Consider the following 19,842-nt stretch of genomic DNA (forward strand, 5'->3'; position numbering starts at 1 on the left):
GCTGTAACTGTCTGTCATGTAAACTCACGCTTTTAAGTAGGCACTCATCATGAGACAAAACGTACATCCGCTCGGTTATTTGAGGGATACTTATGCAAAGGAGGAATCAACCCGAGTCCTTCGACTTTGGTGGTCTGCACACTCAACCCGGTCTGAACCATGGGAGGATTATGAGAAGGCTCGTAGGCTTCATGATCATTAAATTCACCACATATACCCTCCCCATCAATATTACACCATGGCAATGTAACATAGAATCACAGTGCCTCGAATATGCATATTCCAATCGCACATTTTGATCTTCTTTGCACGGCAGTTAAAGGCAAATGCCGATATTGAATGTCTATAGGTTCTTCTGATGTACTTGATTGTTGGTATAAAGACATAGGTCTAGTTTTCATCTCATGTCACCCCTCTGGCTCACAGTGACAGATCATATGATACCCTCAAGCCCTTGACTCTTCTACAGGAGTGCAATTCTTTTTGTTCTACATGCTTCTGCGTGAATGCTCAGTGATCAATCACATCCCATACCACGGGTACGTTGATTGTTCCATTTGGCGGATATAGTGGCAGTCAGGTCACCGCTTATGATGCCACATGCTAAACAACCGGATAAATTGAAGTAGGGTGAAAATTGCTCTACTTCTATCATTTGACCTGAAGTTCCTTGCTACGTTACTTGTCGAGATCCTTCGAACAATATGATTGCCCACTTCCCGACCAAAACGATCAACCAATCGCGACGACTATAGACCACTAAAACTACCATTTCGGGCAATTCCTAACCCCCAAAACCCACTGGAGTCTCAGTGGGTGGAGCCTAAACGCGGACTCGGACTCAGTGGGGGGGGATCACTGTGGGGTGGCCTCAGGGAACAAGACGTGAAGCTTCTGACATTTCCGTTGAGAACCTTGGGTTGCCAAAAACAAGTAGTCTAAAGGACACGCTAGTATACTGGATTTTAACAAGTCTATCGTAAACTTACTCAAGCTTTTTTGTCTTTAGGAGAGGTATATAGATTCTGCCTTTCTTACTTCCCTCGGGTTGTCGTATTCCTCGAGTCCGCCCGCAAGGATCATAATCAGACACAAATCTTCCAAGGAGTTTCAGAGGATTCTCACTAGCTCATGATCTTTGTGGAATCTCCAAGTAGCTAAGTTTAGTTGCTGACGAGCAGGCTTGACATGTTCCAACCTCTCGGGACCACGGCACGAGTAACTAGCTATACCGGGGATGTTTTCACCAGGACTCCAATTTCCAAATACCCGGTCTTATAAATTGGTATTTTTGCAAGTGACATGTGATCATGAAGACTATACTCATGAATCTAGCTCTGTTGTGGCTCTAAGGAACACTGCGACATGAAGTGAAAGACGTCACATCGAGAGCCTCAGCCCCCAGAACAAGTAACAACAGTTTAATCAGGTTCTCTATGCATTAATTTGAGTCATGAAGTCTATTTGCCTATGACAGAGACTCAATCGAAACCGGGGCATCTGCTTCCAAGTCACGGCCCTTCTCAGTAACCTTGTAGTCACCCTTGAGTTTATCGGAACCCTCGAGTTTGCCATCCTGTCCCACAACAAGTTCTGCAGCAATATTTCCCTCGCCATCCATTACAGTAGTCTTGGCCCCAGGAGAAGTCTGATACAAGGCAACTTCAACATGTTTCACAAAATCGTATTCAGAACCAACCTCATTGCGGCTGCCAAGCACAAGGATAGTGTTCTCACGGACGTACAGAGGCAATGTGCCGAAAGCGTGCTTCTCTTTGAACCATCCAGGGCCAGACTTGACATCATTCGTGAAATAGGATGTCCATTTGCCCTTGGGGAGGTAAAACTCAACTTCGCCCGACTCTTCATAAATAGGAGCAGCAAGGAGCTGGGATCCGACCATGAACTGGCGATCAAGGTACCAAGAGGTTGGGTCTTCGGGGAACTCTAGTGCGACAGCTCGAAGAGACATTGGGATACCACCCTCTATGGACTCAATGGCCTGAGAGAATATATACGGCATCAATCGCGTCTTGAGCGCCGTCCACTTGGACAGAGTCCTAGAGCAACCCTCCTCAGTGGCATCATCATCGTCAACTATCCATGGAACACGGAAGCAGTTGGAACCGTGTAGACGACTATGACTGCACAGAAGGCCCATCGCAACCCATCGCTTGTAGATCCACGGAGGCGGAGAACCTTCGAAGCCACCAATGTCGCAGCTCCAGAAAGTAAAGCCGCTGAGACCCATTGATAGTCCACCGCGGACAGATTCAGCGAGAGCTTCGGGTGTAGACTCACAATCTCCACCCCAAACGAGAGGGAAACGCTGGGTTCCAGCACAGGCAGCGCGAGCGTAGAGAACAGCCTCGGTGTCGCCGTATCGCTTCTGGAGAGCCTCGTAAACAAGCTTGTTGTACAGGAAGGCGTAGTAATTGTGCATCTTGTGTGGGTCAACCGAGGTATCATGCCACTGAACGTCAAGAGTGGGAATACGCTCGCCAAAGTCCGTCTTGAGGGCATCGACGCCCTTGTCAAAGAGCCCGTTGAGACACTCAGTATACCAAGCACAAGCTTCAGGGTTTGTCACATCCAGAAGACCCATGCCAGCTTGCCAGAGATCCCACTGCCAGATATCGCCGTTCTTGCGCTTGAGTAGATAGCCCTTCTCAGCAGCGTGTTTGAATGCCGCACCAGCTTGGCCGATGTATGGGTTGATCCAGACGCAGACCTTCTTGCAGAGCCCACTCTCCTTGAGTCGTGATATCTGGCCCTGGGGATCAGGGAAACGCTCTTCATCGAAGATAAAATCTGTCCATCTGAAGCCCTTCATCCAGAAGCAATCGTAGTGGAAGACATCGACAGGTGATCCACGAGACTTCATGCCCTCGAGGAATGAGTTGACCGTAGCCTCGTCGTAGTTGGTAGTAAAGCTAGTCGTCAGCCAAAGGCCAAAACTCCAACTGGGAACTTTGTTGGCTTTTCCGGTGAGGGCAGTATATTTCTTGAGAACGTCCTTAGGTCCATCACCATAGATGATGTACATCTTCAACCTCTGCCCCTCCACAGTTGTTTGCACACGACAACACCTCTCACTACCAATCTCGAAATCCACCTTTCCAGGGTTATCCACGAAGACACCATAACCACGGTTGCTCATCCAGAAAGAAACGTTCTTGTAAGCTTGGTCGCTTGAAGTACCACCATCGGCGTTCCAAAGAACGACATTCTGACCAACTTTGTTCCATGCTCCAAAACGCTCGCCAAGACCGTGGACGGATTCGCCAACGGACAGGGTCGTTTGCATGAACATGTAGTGTTTGAAGTCGCGCATATCTCCGGTCTGAAGTGGTGTGCTGGGAGCTGGCGAGTAGGCAAATCCTGTGCTACGATTGCCCAGGTTTGTGAGGTGCTTTTTGCCATCTGAGCTGTGGAACTTGATGTCGAAGTTATGCTGGTCGGGATGAATAGTGGCAGAGAGAACTCCAGATTGAATAGTAGTGCCCTTATCACTCTTGACAATCTTCCCCTCAACTTTGGGCTGGCCAGCTGGGAAGAGATCAAAGTCGGGGCCTTTTCGTTGAGCACCGGCCCAATGTGTGGTCTCGATGGATATAACTCCATCCATCTCTGCTTTGATATCTATATCAAGCGTGGGCTGATTGAGGGTATCGCCTCGGGAGCGGATGTGCTTTACGGGACATAGCAGATTCAGGGCATGCTGGTCCTTGCTGGGAGTGATCTCATAGACATCTTCGGCATACTCGGTGCGAAAGTCTTGGGCGGGCAGCCACATGCCATCACGCAGATGCATTTTGGTGTTTTCTTGATTGAAGAGGGTATAGGAGGTATCTTGGCTCGATTGGCCTCTTGATGAGTGAAAAGACGGATTGTTTCTCAAAGAAATAGTCAAGTTCTGGTATAAGAGAGAGAGTGAGAGTGAGAGAGAGAGAGAGAATGATATGGTGGTACTCTCCACTTCGACAATCCTCCATATCATGGAACCTCAAATGCATCAGCATCCCACTCCTCTCACGGTGACAATTCACCCGGAGTAGCCCCTCTTGACCCCACCAACTTATCATGACATTGTCCCCTCAGCGTCATTCGTTCGGGTCTGACAACGAGCTACACACATGATGTTCTTGGAGAGTTGCATCCCGTCTCCTCAAGGGTCCCCCTGTTCGATGATCAAGTGGTGGATAAATCAGCCGACGCTAGAGGCACACCCGGTTAAACACAGACGGGGCCCCTCTAGCTGCAGCCCATCGCGGGGTTCAGGGCCACTGTAACGAACGGGGTCTTCTGTAGTGGCACTGGATCTTCAAGGATGCATCGTTCGTTTCTGTGAGAGGTTTCTCGACTTGCCTTGTACCTACTAACGAAGACAACTTGTCCCACAAGCAGCGAACACCTAGTCTACCTATTCCAAGGTGATCTCCCTATCACAAGTTCGTAGCTAGCTTCATCCATCCTCTTTAGTCAGTTCATCTGCATCGAAGCTAGGATATTCGGCTCGTCGTTCCATATACCGGCCCGCGCCCCTTGTTCACTCTCATCCCATATCAACTTAAAAACAAATCCACGAATCCCAATCTTTTGCCCGTCTCCTTCTTTGTGGCGCCCCCGCATTTCCCGGGGTCTGGTCATGATCGTCCTGTTCTTCGGCCATGAGATCCTAGAAGAGCAAGAAAGTTTAGAACCTCTATCCTAAGTGACAAAAAGATTTAGGTAAACTTGGCCAAACTTAGCATAAACTTGGTAGACCGTGAGATTGGTTAATATTGACACCTTAGGTATAGGTCAGGCGTTTTCTTTCTCCCCGAGGATATCCTCAAGGGACGATCCATGGGTCAAGAGCCCGCAATTAAAGCTCATGCAATGTTACTGAACAGTAAGGTGCAATTTCGAGCATCACGAAGTGACGCAGTTCCCCCGTAGGCTGCACGGTTAATTGTAAAGACAAGGTCCCAGGCAAGATATAAAACATGGCGATCCCATCTCATTCAGTGTATAGTTCGAGACAGCTTCTTCACCTTCAACTTTCACAATGAAGCTCTCTGGCTACCTCTGCGCGGCAGTTCTGGCTGTGGCCGGTCAAGCTGCCAAGGATAAACCTGTTTACAAGGATCCCAAAGCTTCAATCGATGACAGAGTTGAGGACCTTCTCAAGCGGATGACTATTCAGGACAAGGCAGCGCAATTGATCCAGGGTGACATGACAAACTATCTCAACCTCACTGATGAGACTGTCAACAAGACTGGTTTGGCATGGAACTTCAAGTATCGAGCCAATTCCATCTGGACTGGCTTGTACGCGAACATGACTACTATCAAGAAGGCTGCTAAGCTAGGACAAGATTATTTGGCCAAGGAGACAGAGCTTGGCAAGTGTTATGCTTCAATATTGCGTTCATGGTCTAATGCTCAGCAGGTATTCCCGCCTTTGTTCAGAGTGAAGGTCTCCACGGAGTCTTGATTTTGAACGGAACAATTTTCAACAGTCCAATTGGCATGGGTTGCTCGTTCAACCCAGAGCTCATCGAGAAGATGGCTGATGTCATTGCAACAGAGTCTCGAGCCCTTGGTATCAACCAGTTGTTTTCTCCTCAAGTCGATCTCGCTCGAGAGTTGCGATTCGGTCGAGTTGAGGAATGCTTCAGCGAGGATCCTTATTTGTATGTTCTTACCACATCAAGCTTCTGGCCACCTAGTAGTTACTAATTTCCGATTAGAGCTGGAGAAATGGGATATCGATACGTCAAGGGTCTTCAAGCAGGTGGCGTCTCGGCCATGGTTAAGCACTATGTAGGTCTGCGCCGTCACCATCAGTTCGCGTACTGACATTCAAAGGCTGCTTTTGCAACCCCAGAGCAAGGTATCAACACTGGCCCAGTCCACGGTGGTGAGCGAGAGCTGCGGTCTCTCTACCTCCCTCCCTTCAAGCGAGCCATCATCGATGGAGGTGCAACTTCAATAATGTCCTCCTACAACTCTTACGATGGTGTTCCAGTCGTCTCGGACTCTTACCTCCTCACTGATATCCTTCGAGAAGAGTGGGGTTACAAGTACTACGTTATCTCCGATGCTGGTGGTACTGCTCGCCTTGCTCAGGCTTTCTACGTATGCCCTCTCGAGGACGATGAGTGCATCACTCTTGAGGTAAGCCACCACAAGCTCACATCGGATGATTATATTGACTTGTGTAGACTCTTCCTGCTGGTAATGATGCTGAGATGGGTGGTGGCTACTGGAGTTTCGAGATCATCCCTGAGCTCGTCAAAGCTGGTAAACTCGACGAAAAGGTCGTCGACACCGCTGTATCTCGTGTTCTTCGCTCCAAGTTTGAGATGGGTCTTTTTGAGAAGCCCTTCACTGGCGTCGCGGATGATAAGATCTGGGACTATGTCAACACCAAGGCCCACAAGAAGGTCGCACGCCAACTTGATGCTGAGAGTATCGTTCTTCTGGAGAATCATGAGGACATTCTTCCTCTGAAGAAAGACGCCAACGTTGCTGTCATCGGTCCCATGGCCCACGGCTATGTCAATGTGGGTATTTTCTGACTTTCTGGTGAACCATCACTAACTGACTCAACAACCAGTACGGTGACTATGTCATTCACACAGCCATGACCCGAGGAGTTACTCCTTACGATGGAATCAAGGCTGCAAGCAAAGGCAAAGTGACTTTCACGCAAGGTTGCGAGCGCTGGTCCACGGACGAGTCTGGCTTCAAAGAGGCTGTCGCCGCCGCCGAGGCCGCTGATGTCGCCGTTGTAGTCGTCGGAACATGGTCTCGAGATCAGAACGAGCTATGGCAAGGACTCAATGCTACAACTGGAGAACATATAGATGTGAGCAACTTGAATCTCATCGGTGCCATGCCCAAGCTCGTCAAGGCCATCATCGAGACTGGGAAGCCCACCGTTGTGGTGTACAGTTCCGGAAAGCCTATCACAGAGCCATGGATTTCAGAGGAGGCTTCTGCTCTTATTCAGCAGTTTTACCAGTCACAGGAAGGTGGTCATGCTCTGGCTGATGTCCTGTATGGGAACGTCAACCCCTCGGGCAAGCTCTCCGTCAGCTTCCCCTACGATGTCGGTACCACACCTATCTACTATGACCATCTCAACTCTGCGCGCGCCTGGCCAAACCCTGGTAAGATTTATGAGAATGGCACCCTTAAGTTTGGTAGCAACTACGTGCTTGAGAACCCCGAGGCCCTCTACACATTCGGCTATGGTTTGTCATACAGCAAGTTTGATTTCTCCAAGATCTCCGTGTCCAAGAAGAACGTCACTGCGACCGACACTGTCACCGTTTCCGTTGACGTGAGCAACAAGTCCAAGCGCGACGGCTCTGAGGTCGTGCAGTTGTATGTCAAGGACATGCTTGCCTCTGTCGATGTTGCGCGATACCAGCTCAAGGGTTTCAAGAAGGTTGCCGTCAAGGCTGGCAAGACCCAGACTGTCAAGATTGATCTCAAGGTTGAGGACTGGGGTCTATGGAACCGAAAGATGAAGTATGTCGTGGAGCCTGGTGATTTCACTGTCTTTGTAGGAAACTCGAGCGAGAACTTCAAAGGCAACGTGACTGTCACAGTTTCGTAGATCCGTTTAGATTAGACACCCAATCACGTAACAAGGCTTGTCAATTGATTTATTTTCCCCAATTGAGTTCATCACATCCATGCAGTCATACAACGTTGCACAGTATATTGTGGCGTTGATGTGCCTGACACCGAGTCATAATTGCTTGCATGACATGTTGACGTATTGCAGATTGGTGACATTTTTATTGTTGTAGCTCACTCTGGGGCATTCAATTGACTTATAAAATAGTACTTTGATCCTTTCGAGCAATTAATAGCATGGGTTCATGAGATTGAAATGGGTTACGTAGAATAGGCCGAGTCAAGCTGCGAATTTCTAAAGGATATCGCCCAATACAGCAATGAAACATGAATGAGAGCCATACATTGGGCTTATCTCTTATCGTAAACGGTCAGGGATTGCTTTATCCGGCACCGGCTTTTTTATCATCCGTGCAATGGCCAATCAGAATAGTCTGCGCCCGGAAATGTGGTCATGGGCTACGGGAAGGCGGGCAGCCTCGCTTCTCGTTCCAGCTTCTCCTCGTCGTCCCAGCACAGTCAGTCCAAATTTGCTTATGGTTAGCTTTCCTACGTCAACACGACTTTTTTTTCACGGACTGAGACTCAGCCTTGTACTGGGGCGCTACCAACAATATTTGAGCGTCTTTTTTCCTCCCTGGACGCGCCTGAAAGGCCTGCGCTCCCTTGCCGCTTCGCCCACAACTCCCATCGATTCGACACTTCATTCCACCCTCTGTCCGCCATGGCGTCGCAACAAATTCTCTTTGCCGAAACCATAGCGGGTATGAAGAAAGCATTCAAGAGGAAATCATATGGTACGAAAATCTCATTGCGCCTGTCGCGATGAAGGGATTGACAGCTGACCATCTACCCAACAGAATCCGACTCAGACTCCGAGATCGAAAGCTATAGCAATCGCGGGAACAAGCTCAAAAAGCAGGCACGGTTTGCCCGTCAAGGGCAATTGGTCCCAAATAATGGCCCAAGTTCGTATAAAGAGGTTCGTTGATTTGACAGATCCTCCCAGGCCAGCCTCTGACTTCTGCTAGTATGTCGAATACGGTGGTGTCCGACGCCCGATCCTATATCGCAATCCCCCATTAGTCGACGAAGAAGGATACGAAATAGATAGCGACGACGAAGATGAGGAGCGCGTTCAAGAAGCAGAGGCCTCAGCGGCAGAGATGAACCCTTACGCCAACATACAAATAGAGAGTAAGTCAACAATCACGCATTTGAGTAGCAGGGCTAACAGGAGTAGATATCCTTGCTCCACTTACTGCATCAACCGCGTTACCGACACACCCGACCCTATCGAAGCCCTTCACGTCCAAAACCCTGACTCGACTTGTTGACCAAAGTTGCGACATAATGCGCAAGGAAAACCGGTCTCTGTGGAGAGTCAGACATCTCCTGACATCGCTCTGCGGCGACTATACATGGGTCCCATGCGAAATGATGGTTCGTCCGGCAGATGTTGAGCTCTATACAGACAACCACACGGCGCAACATTTGTTGGCGCTATCCCAGGCGATATCGGCGCTTCCCAGAATCACCAACGGCGCCGCACAACAAGCTAGCGGTGTCGAACAAGCAAATGATGTACCAGACACAACATTCGATGGCGAGCCCACGGATAAGGACCCAGCAGAGGATGCCGATATAACCATGACGGACGCTGGAACTGCCGACCCAGATGATTCTCTCGTAGAGGATGCCGACGAGAACGCAAAGGTTGAGGCCGAGAAGGACGGTGCCGGAACGGCTTCAAATATGCACAATGGCGGGCAGTTACCAGCTGCACAGGCCGAGAAAAGAGATTCCATGGGTGAAGCGACAAACGGGGTCAATGAGCATACAAACGAACAAGGGACGAAGGAGATCGAGGCCACCAGAGCTGAGGCCACTGCGAAACCTTCAGGCAGCGATGCACATCAACAAACGGAATCGGCTGAGACAATACGTGCAGATGTGTCCATGATCTCCGACGGGGACGATGACTTCATACATCCCATGTTTCTTGCACCTTCAGGAGCAAGACCAGATCGAGACATCGGTTTGCCAGACCAAGAAGCGGAAGATATTCGACGATTACTAGCTCTCTACGTGCAGAAGCAGGAAGAGGTGTGTAGAGGGGCGAAGAGGCTGTTTCTAGGACTCCTCAAAGCCGAGCAGATGCGGAAGAATGTACTCCACTGGTCCAAGGCGGAAGCTCATTCAGGGCTTAACCGAGACATGTCGGACGGGGAAGATTGGTACGACAAGGAGGAATGGGGTCTCACAGAAGACCTCAAAAAGGGGCAGGATGAAGAGGAAGAAGATGTGCAGACAACTGGTAAAAAGACGAGAAACCGACGTCAATAGCTGTTGGTTTCTGTGTTCTTTTTGATGGATGATGATGACTGACTTGACTTGTTGGGGTTTTTGCTTTGGGCGTTTTAAGGCTGGAGTTTGGAATAAACCGCGAGATGGGCCTTGATGCCAACCGCAGTAAGCGTATTGTTACAAAGCATCGATAGATATGAATATTGAAGCATATGGTCTAGTCAGTTAGGTAGTTAGTGGTCATACCCATAAGATTCGATTCGCCATCTGCCTGCTGTGGTCCTGGGTGAGCTAATGAGGCTTTCTCTCGGTATAGGTTGAATTCGGCAGATTGGGTTGCTTGCCTCGATTTCCCGGCTACAGTGCAGGGATCTTCCGTTTGGTCAGGTTCCATGGATTGGATGATTTGGCTTGGTTTGTGGATGGTGGATCAAAAGACGCAGTCCTACATAATCCTGCAGGGCTCTCCCCCAGTTGACCCTCTTCTGAACGGAACCGTGGCTCTCCACTAATTCCGGGCTCCTCTCATTATGACGGGGCCGGGCTCTCTCCTCTTCCGCTTTCCACTCTCTTCCATGTGACAGCCCAGACGGAACAGGACAGCTACAGGAAGGTAAGTAGGTAGGTACCTGAGGGAGGTACCCTAGCTCCAAGCTGTCTTTCTCCAAGCTCTCTCTTTAATTCTGTTTCTTCTTTCTTCTAATATCTCAACAGTTTATTCTCTCAACAGCAGAATTACAAATTATCTGCAGTCATCTTTGAACCTCTCCCTTCTGTGACTCTACCGTGAACTTGTTACGTCAGTGATCACGACTTTTGCCATTACCTCACTCTCCCTCTTCGTGCCTGTTTGCTTTCTTGGTTACCCAGCTGTCATCATGGCTCTTGGTTTGAAAGACTTTGTCAACTATGTCGACTATGACAAGCAGAGCTTGTACAGTGAGTATCTAACAACTTGACTTGAGTAATACCAGCGATTACTTGAATCTGACTCAAGCTCTTTGCTTCTTCCAGTCTCTGCTGCCTCCATCGCCTTCAACCCTCTTTTCTGGAAGTGAGTTCCAAGCCTTCATGTGACGTTGTATCACCAATCACTAACTCTTCTTCTTTTCTAGCATCGTCGCCCGCCAAGGTATGCAGCTTGCAGCTATACGATTCATCTTCGACTAACTTGATCGCTGAAAGAATACCACAACAAGCTTCTGACCAAGATTTTCGGCGGTAACTCCCAAGTTGCTTGCTATGCTCTTGCTGCCACTATCTTCTCTCTCGGTATGATTCGCGACTTTATCTTCAAGACTGCCATCGCCGAACAACCCACGCATCCCGCTCTTGTCACCGACTTCATCCAGGCCGCCGCTGTTGCTCTGTTTATCGTTGGTAACGTCCTGGTCGTCTCTTCAACCTGGCGACTAGGCATTACTGGCACTTTCCTCGGTGACTACTTTGGCATTCTCATGGACGAGATGGTGACTGGCTTTCCCTTCAACGTGACCGGCTCTCCTATGTACACTGGCTCTACCTGCAGCTTCCTCGCTACCGCCATGTGGTATGGCAAGCCTGCCGGTGTCCTGCTCACATTGTGGGTTGATGTTGTCTATAGGATCGCTCTGAAATTTGAGGATCCGTTCACTTCTGAAATCTACGCCAAGCGTGAGCGTGAGCGTGTTGCTGGAAAGAAGTCCAACTAAGCTCCCGAATTCTGTCTAAACTCTCCCAAGTAAACGACAATAAGAGTCACAGGACAGCATATTAGCGCCTCATGAAACGTTATCAAGGCCGCAAAAACGAATGGAGGCTGCCAGACAGCTCCAACTAGTCGAATAGTGTACACTACACACCGAGTCGATACAGAAAGCTACGCCTTTCAACAGGCCAGGTGCCTCTCAACAGGCTTAAGGAGTTTTCGGATTAAACATACAGATACCACATCCTTGCCGACATAAAATCGTCGAAAGGCAGAAGGGATTACATTTGATTTATATAACAATACCAAACTGAGCATTCGCAACCAAGGCCATATACATGGACGACCTTTTCTCCACCACTCAAAAACGGATAGCAACTGTTCCCGTTTCTAGACACCACGCTGTAGACCTACGCATGGCTCTCATCTGAAGTCTTTGATTTGAAGCATTTCTGCGTTATGGCCTAGTTTCTCTAGGTTGCATGGCAGCGAAGCTGCCCTCTCGTCTGTGTCCGAGAGGATTGGCTGGCATACTACCTTGAACATGAAGGCGCAGGATAGAGTCTGAAGAGAAACTTGACATACCTAAACTTTAAACATATTTTACACTTAGCTCATAATCTAGTCATTCCTCATAAGTTGATTTGAGAATCTACTTTACAGTTCGGCAACCCTTCGAAACAAGCTCGGCAACCTATGTTCGTTTCTAACTGCTCCTCATGCACCCTCCATACCCAGTCAATTTCTTTTGCTAACGCCAACTCCGATTCACTCTGGTTTACATGCATCTATGTCTCAGAGGGCTTGTTGTCGGGGAGCAAGTCAACAGCAGAGGCCTCAACAGGCTTCTTCCCCTCCACAGGCTTCTCCTCGGTAGAAGCTTCACCTGCCTTCTCAGCTTGACGAAGAGCGAGCTTCTTTTGCTTCTTCTTGTCCTTAGCAGCCTTCTTCGCCGCCGCCTTCTCCGCCTCGAGGGCCTTTTGCTTTCGGATCTCCTCACCACCAAAGGCCTCACGCCACTCATCAAGCTTAGACGCGGGGATCTGTGTGAAGAGAAGCTTGGGCTCGCCAATCTTTTGACCGGGCTTGACGAGGTCTCCTGACCATGTTTCAGGAATGGAGATCAAGCCAGGGCTTCCGATCTGCTCCAGGATGGCCTCGGAAGTAGAGGGCATATAAGGATGAACGATGCTTGCAAGGAGCTGGAGGTGGTTGATACCGAGACCAATTACAGCAGCGCAACGGTCTGGCTCATCGGCCAGAAGCTGGTTGTTCAGCTTGCTGTCTTGGAGGAGCTTGTTTCCAAGAGCGGAGATGTGCATAACAGTGGCGAGACCAGCACGGAGCTTGATGGCGTCGAACTGTGAGATGAAGGTCTTGAGGGCCTCGTTCACTTCCTTCTTATGCTCCTCTAGCCGCTCGTCGGTGTACTTTGTGTAGTCGGGAACGACGCCATCCAACTTGGCCTGAGTGAACTTAAGGATTCGTTGGTTCAAGTTACCAAGGTTCTTGAGAAGATCGTTGTTGTTGCAGTCAATGAACTCTTGCCATTTGAACTCAGAGTCAGCGGACTCGGGCCGTCTGGATAGAAGGTAGTATCGCCAAACGTCAGGATCAACGCCAGTCTCCTTAGCAGTGTTTCCAAAAACTCCAACGCCGCGGGACTTGCTGAACTTTCCGCCCTCATAGTTGAGGTATTCGGTTGTCGACATCTTGTGGACCTTGGTCCAGTTCTCTCCTGTTCCAAGTTGAGAGGCAGGGAAGATGATAGTGTGGAATCTAATGAAATGTCAGCACCTTCTCGGCATATCATGTGGATTCTCAAAAAGGTCACTTACGGCACATTGTCCTTGCCCATGAACTGGTAAAGCTTGACGTTCTCAGGGTTCTTCCACCACTTCTCCCAATTCGTGCCATCTAAGTTATCACCATCGACCAAGTTCTTGGTAATGGAGACGTAGCCAATACAAGCATCGAACCAAACATAGAAGACCTTCTCTGCATACTCCTCGTTACTCAAGCCTTCGAGATCCTTGGGAATAGGAACACCCCACTTGAGGTCTCGAGTGATACCACGGGGAAGGAGTCCCTTGTCGATCCATGACTGGGTGATGGAAATACAATTTGTGCTCCAATCTCCCTCCTTGCTGCTCTTGTGGAACCAGGGAATGAGTAAGTCCTTAACCGCATCTAGACGAAGGAAAAGGTGCTTCGTCTTCCGCTTCTCGGGGGTGGTTCCATCGACCTTGCAGCGGGGGTTGATCAGGAAACCAGTCGCTTTAGCTTCGACATGGTCATCATCAGAGGTGCTGGGCTCGCGCTCGGGCTCAAATGGGTCGAGAAGGCTACCGCAGGCATCGCATTGATCTCCACGGGCTCCAAGATCATGGCAAATGCTGCATTCTCCCTCGACGAATCGATCTGCGAGGAACTTGCCGTGGGCTGGATCCGAGCAAAAAGGTTGAGTAGTCTCTCGCTCCTCAATATAACCATTCTTCCAAAGCTCCTTGAAGATCTGCTGCACAATCTGCGTCTGTTGTTGGGTGGGCGTTCGGCCGAAGATGTCGAAGTCAATTCGGAACCAATCGTAGACTCCCTTGTGAAGGGCGTGATACTTGGCGCAAAGGTCGGCCGGCGAAAGACCTTCCTCGAGAGCCTTCGTCTCAGTAGCAGTACCGTACTCGTCGGAACCACAAACGTAGATGGTGTTCCAGCCTCGGGCTCTGCAATAGCGAGAAAAGACATCGGCGGAGAGAACACTGCCGATGATGTTGCCCAGATGCGGAATGTTGTTTACGTAGGGAAGGGCACTGGTAATTAGGATGTTGCGCTTACCCTTCTCGGGCAGAACGGGTGATTTTGAAGCCATTTTCCGCGATCTGGTATATCAACTGCTCTAAGGATACTCTCGATGATTTATGAGACGTTCGGTGTTGGTTGTCTTTGTCGGTTTGTGAGTCACAGAGCTACGATAACGCCTTTTGACAGTCAAAATTCGTAGCTGAGGTGCGATGGCGGGGGCGGGGGAGGGGCGATTAGAGAAGTCGCCGGGCAGGTCTAGGGTAGCCAGAGTCGAGGCAAATGTGTCTGAGGTAAGGGAAGGGATATTGACAGATGGAGCTGTATTATAGGAATCCGAATGATGTCTGACTCATTTTTAGCAAGTAGGAGTCATGGCATAAACTCTTTTTGGGGGTTCTTGGCAAAATGCCACTCCCTCATGTCTAGCCTAGGGTTTGTGATAGTCAACCCTGACAATGCCTGCATTGATGGAGAGCAGATGGGCATCATGAGTTCCACTGGTTCAGTGTGGAACATCCCCTCTTAATGTATTATGCTCGGGCGAAGACAGGTGTTGATCAGCAAAGCTTAGAGCAAGCCTCTTCATTGACTCAATGCTCATAGATACCTAGGTACCTAGTCCTAGAGCCAAATTTGAGGGCGGACTGCTATAAAAATATCAAACTGTTCGTAATATTCGCCCTTACAAAGGTCTTTGCTCGAACTTTGTCAGGCTTCGTGCAAACTCTTGAGATATCTCATTCTACCAGGCCCAGAACTTGATGTACCAGAGGTAGGTATGACACAATCTCAAGCTACCGTTGTGATACGATGAGTCTCTACTGAACTCGCCTGGGTCAGATTTCCACGCAATACCATTAATCCTCCATAAGTTTGATGTTCGTTTCATAACCTATCACAGAACCTTGTCCAACTCTAATTAGACCTGTAAAGACCCCTTTTTCGGCTAGGCAACCTACCATCGTCCACGACTTCCTCCCATCTTGACGACGGGAGTGACGACAGAACCCCACCGAACCTGGGAAGGAGCCCCGCGTCACGTCCCACTACCAAGCAACAGAACAGCAACCCCGCCATACCTGAGCCACAGCAGGAACGAGTGAGCGCCTGACTAAGGTACCTACCTACCTGACCCGATAACCTGTATTGACATCCATTCATTATCTGGCTGGCAAAGAATCTCATGATACAAGAGATCTTTAAACCTTCTCACCACTTACCTACTATACCTCAGGCCATCTCGGGCCTCTTCGTTTCCTCGGCACAACGAGCTCAGCGATCGTGTCGACTAGCCCCGCGCTGCTTTGTCTACTATCAAGTCGTCAGGCACTCAAAGCTGCCAAAGCTACCAACCGCACTTGAGATAGCATCATCGTGGAACTTGACAACCTGTGTCGCAGAGCTACAAGCACGGCAGATTATATACATAAGCCACGACAGTATAGCCCATCATGAGCATGTTCCAATCGGTAAGATCCTTCCGCCCTGTCTCTGAAGCAAGCAGTTTCCGCCCAATTCGGACATTGTTTACTGATAGCTCTCATGAGCTATTTTCATGTCACCAGAGTAACTCCAATTTATGATAATGTATTTACTGACGTCCCAGTAGAAAAAGCCGTTCTCGGCGGTAACTGTAACCGTTGAGAATCTTACCTCCGAATCATATGAGGAGGAAGATCTCAGCGGTATCCCTGAGCTTGTCGAAGTCATTACCCTACAAGCTACGGGCCCTAGTGAAGCAGCTCGAGCCATTCGAAAGAAGCTTAAATACGGAAATGTGCACCGCCAGATCCGTGCATTGGTCATTCTTGACGGTCTCATCCAGAACGCTGGTGAGAGGTTCCAGCGAACCTTCGTGGATGAGCCCTTGCTTGAACGTCTGCGTGTTTGCGGTACATCTGACCTGTCTGATGTTGCAGTGAGGAATAAGTGTAGGGAGCTCTTTCGTTCATGGTCACAGTATGCTGGCAGGCCAGGGCTAGACAGTCTCGCACGACTTCACAGAGTAAGTCATTCTAACACCATATTTCAACACCGAATGCTCAACGTTGCAGGAACTCCCCAAGAGAAAGCAAGCTGTTACACAGGAGAGATCTCGAGTCCTGAGGGAGACAGAGGAAAATCCATTTGTCGACGACGAACAAGAAGCTGCGGCAAAGGCGGCCCGTGATGCTCGGGACGCTTCAGGCCCTTCGAGCTCAAACCCAGCATATGGTTCAACATTCGGACACTCTTCTACCAAATCTTCCTCAGGGCCCAGTGCTTTCTTCGGTAGCTCTAAAGATAAGAAGAAGGAGAAAGAGAAGGATAAGGCGAAGGGGAAGCGAAAGCCTTTCAATCTTGAGGCTGAGAAGGAGCAAATGAAGTCTGTCATTGCTGACTCCTCCATAGCAGCAACGAACTTGATGAATGCGCTTCAAAGCATTAACCGTGAGGTGGAGCGTATTTCAGAGAACCAGACGGCAGTGGAGCGCTTTGAAGCTTGTAAACTTCTTCGGCGCAAAGTACTTCGATATGTGAGTATTCATTTTGATTGTAAGAAAGTCTCGGAACTAATCATGTACAGGTTCATCATGTGGAGGAGGAGCAGTGGCTGGGAGGATTGCTTCATGCTAATGATGAGCTTGTCCATGCTCTCATGTCTTTCGAACAGTTCGATCGTTCGATTGACGCGGATAGTGATTCGGATGACGAACTTGCCGAGCAAGCTCATCTTTATCGGAGTAGGCGTTGATTCGGATTCTGGCAAGAATGCAGCTGACTTCTTCACAGTGGCTACAATTAAGGGTAAGGAGGCCATGGCCAAGGCTGCCTCTCAGTCTCCAACAGCCTCGCAGCCTCCAGACCTCTCCGAGCTAAACATTTCAGCACCCGTTCACGCAGCTCCTCCTCGGCCACCGCCCATGTCCAAGCCTCACTCAAACCCTCCCCCTCAACCCCCAAGGCCTGTTGCAGCTCCGCAGGATGAAGATGATGAAGACGATCCCTTCGGCGATTCTCATGCACTCGAGACACCTATGCACGAACGTGACCAGCCTAAGTGGTAGACGTGGGGTCTAAAGACCAAGTCAAGTTGCGGCAGGCACATAGTCCTTTTTAAACCGAGCAGATACCAGCGCGATCCAGCCAGTTTCCCTATTGAATCCAAACTCTTTTACTCACCTTCCAAAGTGATTCCTCGTTGAGTGAACTGAACAGCCACATACAGCTTTTACTAGTAGTACATGTGTACTAGGTCTAGGGTATGTCTAAAACGACTAAAGTGACAAAGTCCTGTCAAAGCACAAAGCCGATGTTCAATTTGAGAGAAAAACATACGTAGTACGTCAATTCAACATATTATCAATCCCTGTTTTTATATATCATATTGCTCTTGCGAGGGAATTCATTAAGTAGGTAATGAATAGTGAGGATATGGGTATATAGTGAGATCACTCTTCCTATGTCTGGGAAATGGCTTCCTACGATACACTCCATAGTATTTCAGAAACGGGACGATAAGCACGGAGCGGCATGTACCACATCTCTATACTGTTCTATCCTAACCCGGGAAATGCTCGTCCATTGCCACAAATATCCATCCTTGCTGGCTAAGCGTCAGGCACACAGAAACTGACCCATTTCAAGACCCCACGATATCGGGTCTCGACTTTCCGCAGGCTATGAGATCTTACTCTGGATCAACTACCGGTACCTGTTGAAAGAACCTTAAGGAACCACGGGTCTTATCGCCCCGAGAACTTCCAGACCGCCCTCATCCAGGACGTGGTCTGACACGGCGGTGTCGTACTGCACACTCCCCGGATATGCAACTCGTGCAGCCAGAATGCATGGATGCGGAGTGCAGGGCAGACCGTTAATCTCCACGATGCAAGCAATAGGATGCAATCGACAATCTGCTATGGCCTGCCGGATCTTGCGGTCAGCAGAGCAAAGCCAACTCAAGGATCACTCTGACAGAACACCACTACGCAACAGTAAGGACAATCCGGTAGTAAAAAAGCAAAAAGAAAAGCAAGCAATCGAGAACCTGCAGATCTGGCACAAACGAGAGACGGCCCGTCTCTTTGGCGATTCTCTTATTACTGAGGGTGATCTGCGCAACCGGTCATGATCCTTACCGCACATTGACCACTAACATCTGCCTGCCGTTAAAGGGCACACGAGAAAAAGCAACGACGAGTCGTGGATGCAGATCTAGGTGTGCTAAAGACTGCTGGGATCCCCTCGTGGGAGGGAGGGGGCTTGTCTGCTGTGCATTCATCAATATGGCGGTAAACACTTGCACTTCGTCGACCGGCAGTGACAGAGCAGCGAGGATAGCTGTGAGTTGAATGCTACACTACAACAAATGTCGAGATAGCGCGTTCCTGAACAGTTGGCCGAAGCTTTGGTGATCGACATATCCGTCTCGCTTCCCAGTGATGCAGCAAGGCAGCTTGACTTTCGATTCACAGATCTTAAAAAACGCATTTGGTAAGGGTGCATCGGTCCCTCTGAATTATTCACGCAACATGGCCTGCTTGCCAGCAAAGCCAAATCGCTTGTTCATCATGCCAGGACCAGGCCATTTTGGTTGTTGTCACCGATCAAAGTGGTTCGGCCCCTGAGAGTACGGTCAAGCTCCGGGCTGGTTCATACTCGCGGCTCACCTCACCTCACCTCAGCTTGATTTGCCTTGAGCGCAAGGGAACGGTGAGAGGATGGGACAGACTGTCGAGGACCACAAATGCGGGAACGCGCAGGCATGCGTCCGTCCTCAAACCGCGCCGACGGCAATCTCAGCCCGGGCCACCAGACGAGTCCACCCACCCGTGGAGTATGCTATGCAGAGTAGTTAATCAAGAGGCTACAAGGAAATTACAAACAGCAGCAACCACGACAGAACTAGTCCACATAATCGAGGACCTTATTGCTGATAAAATTGGCAGCCTCAGTTATCGTCTGCTCTTCATCCAGCCGCCAACGTATCAGACTTGCCTACCTAGTGCGAAGAATCCGTGTTATCAGTCATTCTGACCACGTTCAAGACTGAGTTGGTGGGTGGTACACAAGAGCTGATAAATATCTCATTTCTCCCGCATTTGTAGCGTCGTATTTGGGGAACATGATGAACGAGACCTGACGTGAATCACAGTCCGAAATGCATCTTAACACGAAAGAGGCATATGATGGCACAATTGACTGATATCGAAAGTAACCCTCGTGGCAGCCATGGGCCAAAGTCACCCCTGCTTGCATTGGCCCTGACGGGTGTTGGCGTTGTGGAGGGGGGAAAAGTCTATACATCCATACCTGCATTTCAGCCCTGGAAGAATTGGCCGACCATCCCACGTCACCTCACCCTCTGAGGCTTGGACCTGCACTGATCCACTGCTTCTGGAAGGCTTCCATCAATTGTTTCATCGTCT

General features: G+C 49.4%; 6 protein-coding genes across 6 annotated transcripts; 4 read left to right on the forward strand and 2 right to left on the reverse strand.

The window, feature by feature from the left end:
• Positions 1-1,468: 1,468 nt before the first annotated feature.
• On the reverse strand, positions 1,469-3,814 carry FMAN_09127 (uncharacterized protein; the record flags this gene model as incomplete). The annotated part of the gene is made up of 1 exon (XM_041829932.1): positions 1,469-3,814. The coding sequence occupies one exon, from the start codon at positions 3,812-3,814 to the stop codon at positions 1,469-1,471; it is 2,346 nt and encodes a 781-aa protein (XP_041680646.1).
• Positions 3,815-5,050: 1,236 nt separating this feature from the next.
• FMAN_09128 (uncharacterized protein) lies at positions 5,051-7,612 on the forward strand (the record flags this gene model as incomplete). Its single annotated transcript, XM_041829933.1, has 6 exons — positions 5,051-5,393; positions 5,435-5,678; positions 5,736-5,808; positions 5,854-6,162; positions 6,210-6,551; positions 6,605-7,612. The coding sequence occupies 6 exons, from the start codon at positions 5,051-5,053 to the stop codon at positions 7,610-7,612; spliced, it is 2,319 nt and encodes a 772-aa protein (XP_041680647.1).
• A 747-nt stretch (positions 7,613-8,359) lies between these two features.
• On the forward strand, positions 8,360-9,981 carry FMAN_09129 (uncharacterized protein; the record flags this gene model as incomplete). The annotated part of the gene is made up of 4 exons (XM_041829934.1): positions 8,360-8,432; positions 8,496-8,617; positions 8,667-8,832; positions 8,879-9,981. 4 exons carry the CDS (start codon positions 8,360-8,362, stop codon positions 9,979-9,981), a joined length of 1,464 nt encoding a protein of 487 aa, XP_041680648.1.
• An 839-nt stretch (positions 9,982-10,820) lies between these two features.
• FMAN_09130 (putative OPI3-methylene-fatty-acyl-phospholipid synthase) lies at positions 10,821-11,633 on the forward strand (the record flags this gene model as incomplete). Its single annotated transcript, XM_041829935.1, has 4 exons — positions 10,821-10,881; positions 10,957-10,996; positions 11,058-11,074; positions 11,128-11,633. 4 exons carry the CDS (start codon positions 10,821-10,823, stop codon positions 11,631-11,633), a joined length of 624 nt encoding a protein of 207 aa, XP_041680649.1.
• A 784-nt stretch (positions 11,634-12,417) lies between these two features.
• Positions 12,418-14,498, reverse strand: FMAN_09131 (putative methionyl-tRNA synthetase; the record flags this gene model as incomplete). The annotated part of the gene is made up of 2 exons (XM_041829936.1): positions 12,418-13,408; positions 13,468-14,498. 2 exons carry the CDS (start codon positions 14,496-14,498, stop codon positions 12,418-12,420), a joined length of 2,022 nt encoding a protein of 673 aa, XP_041680650.1.
• Positions 14,499-15,882: 1,384 nt separating this feature from the next.
• Positions 15,883-17,478, forward strand: FMAN_09132 (uncharacterized protein; the record flags this gene model as incomplete). Its single annotated transcript, XM_041829937.1, has 5 exons — positions 15,883-15,900; positions 16,041-16,436; positions 16,486-16,947; positions 16,998-17,154; positions 17,204-17,478. The coding sequence occupies 5 exons, from the start codon at positions 15,883-15,885 to the stop codon at positions 17,476-17,478; spliced, it is 1,308 nt and encodes a 435-aa protein (XP_041680651.1).
• Between the last annotated feature and the right edge of the window lie 2,364 nt (positions 17,479-19,842).

The sequence above is a fragment of the Fusarium mangiferae genome (assembly GCF_900044065.1).
Source record: "Fusarium mangiferae strain MRC7560 genome assembly, contig: FMAN_scaffold004, whole genome shotgun sequence".
Classification (NCBI taxonomy): Eukaryota; Fungi; Ascomycota; class Sordariomycetes; order Hypocreales; family Nectriaceae; genus Fusarium; species Fusarium mangiferae.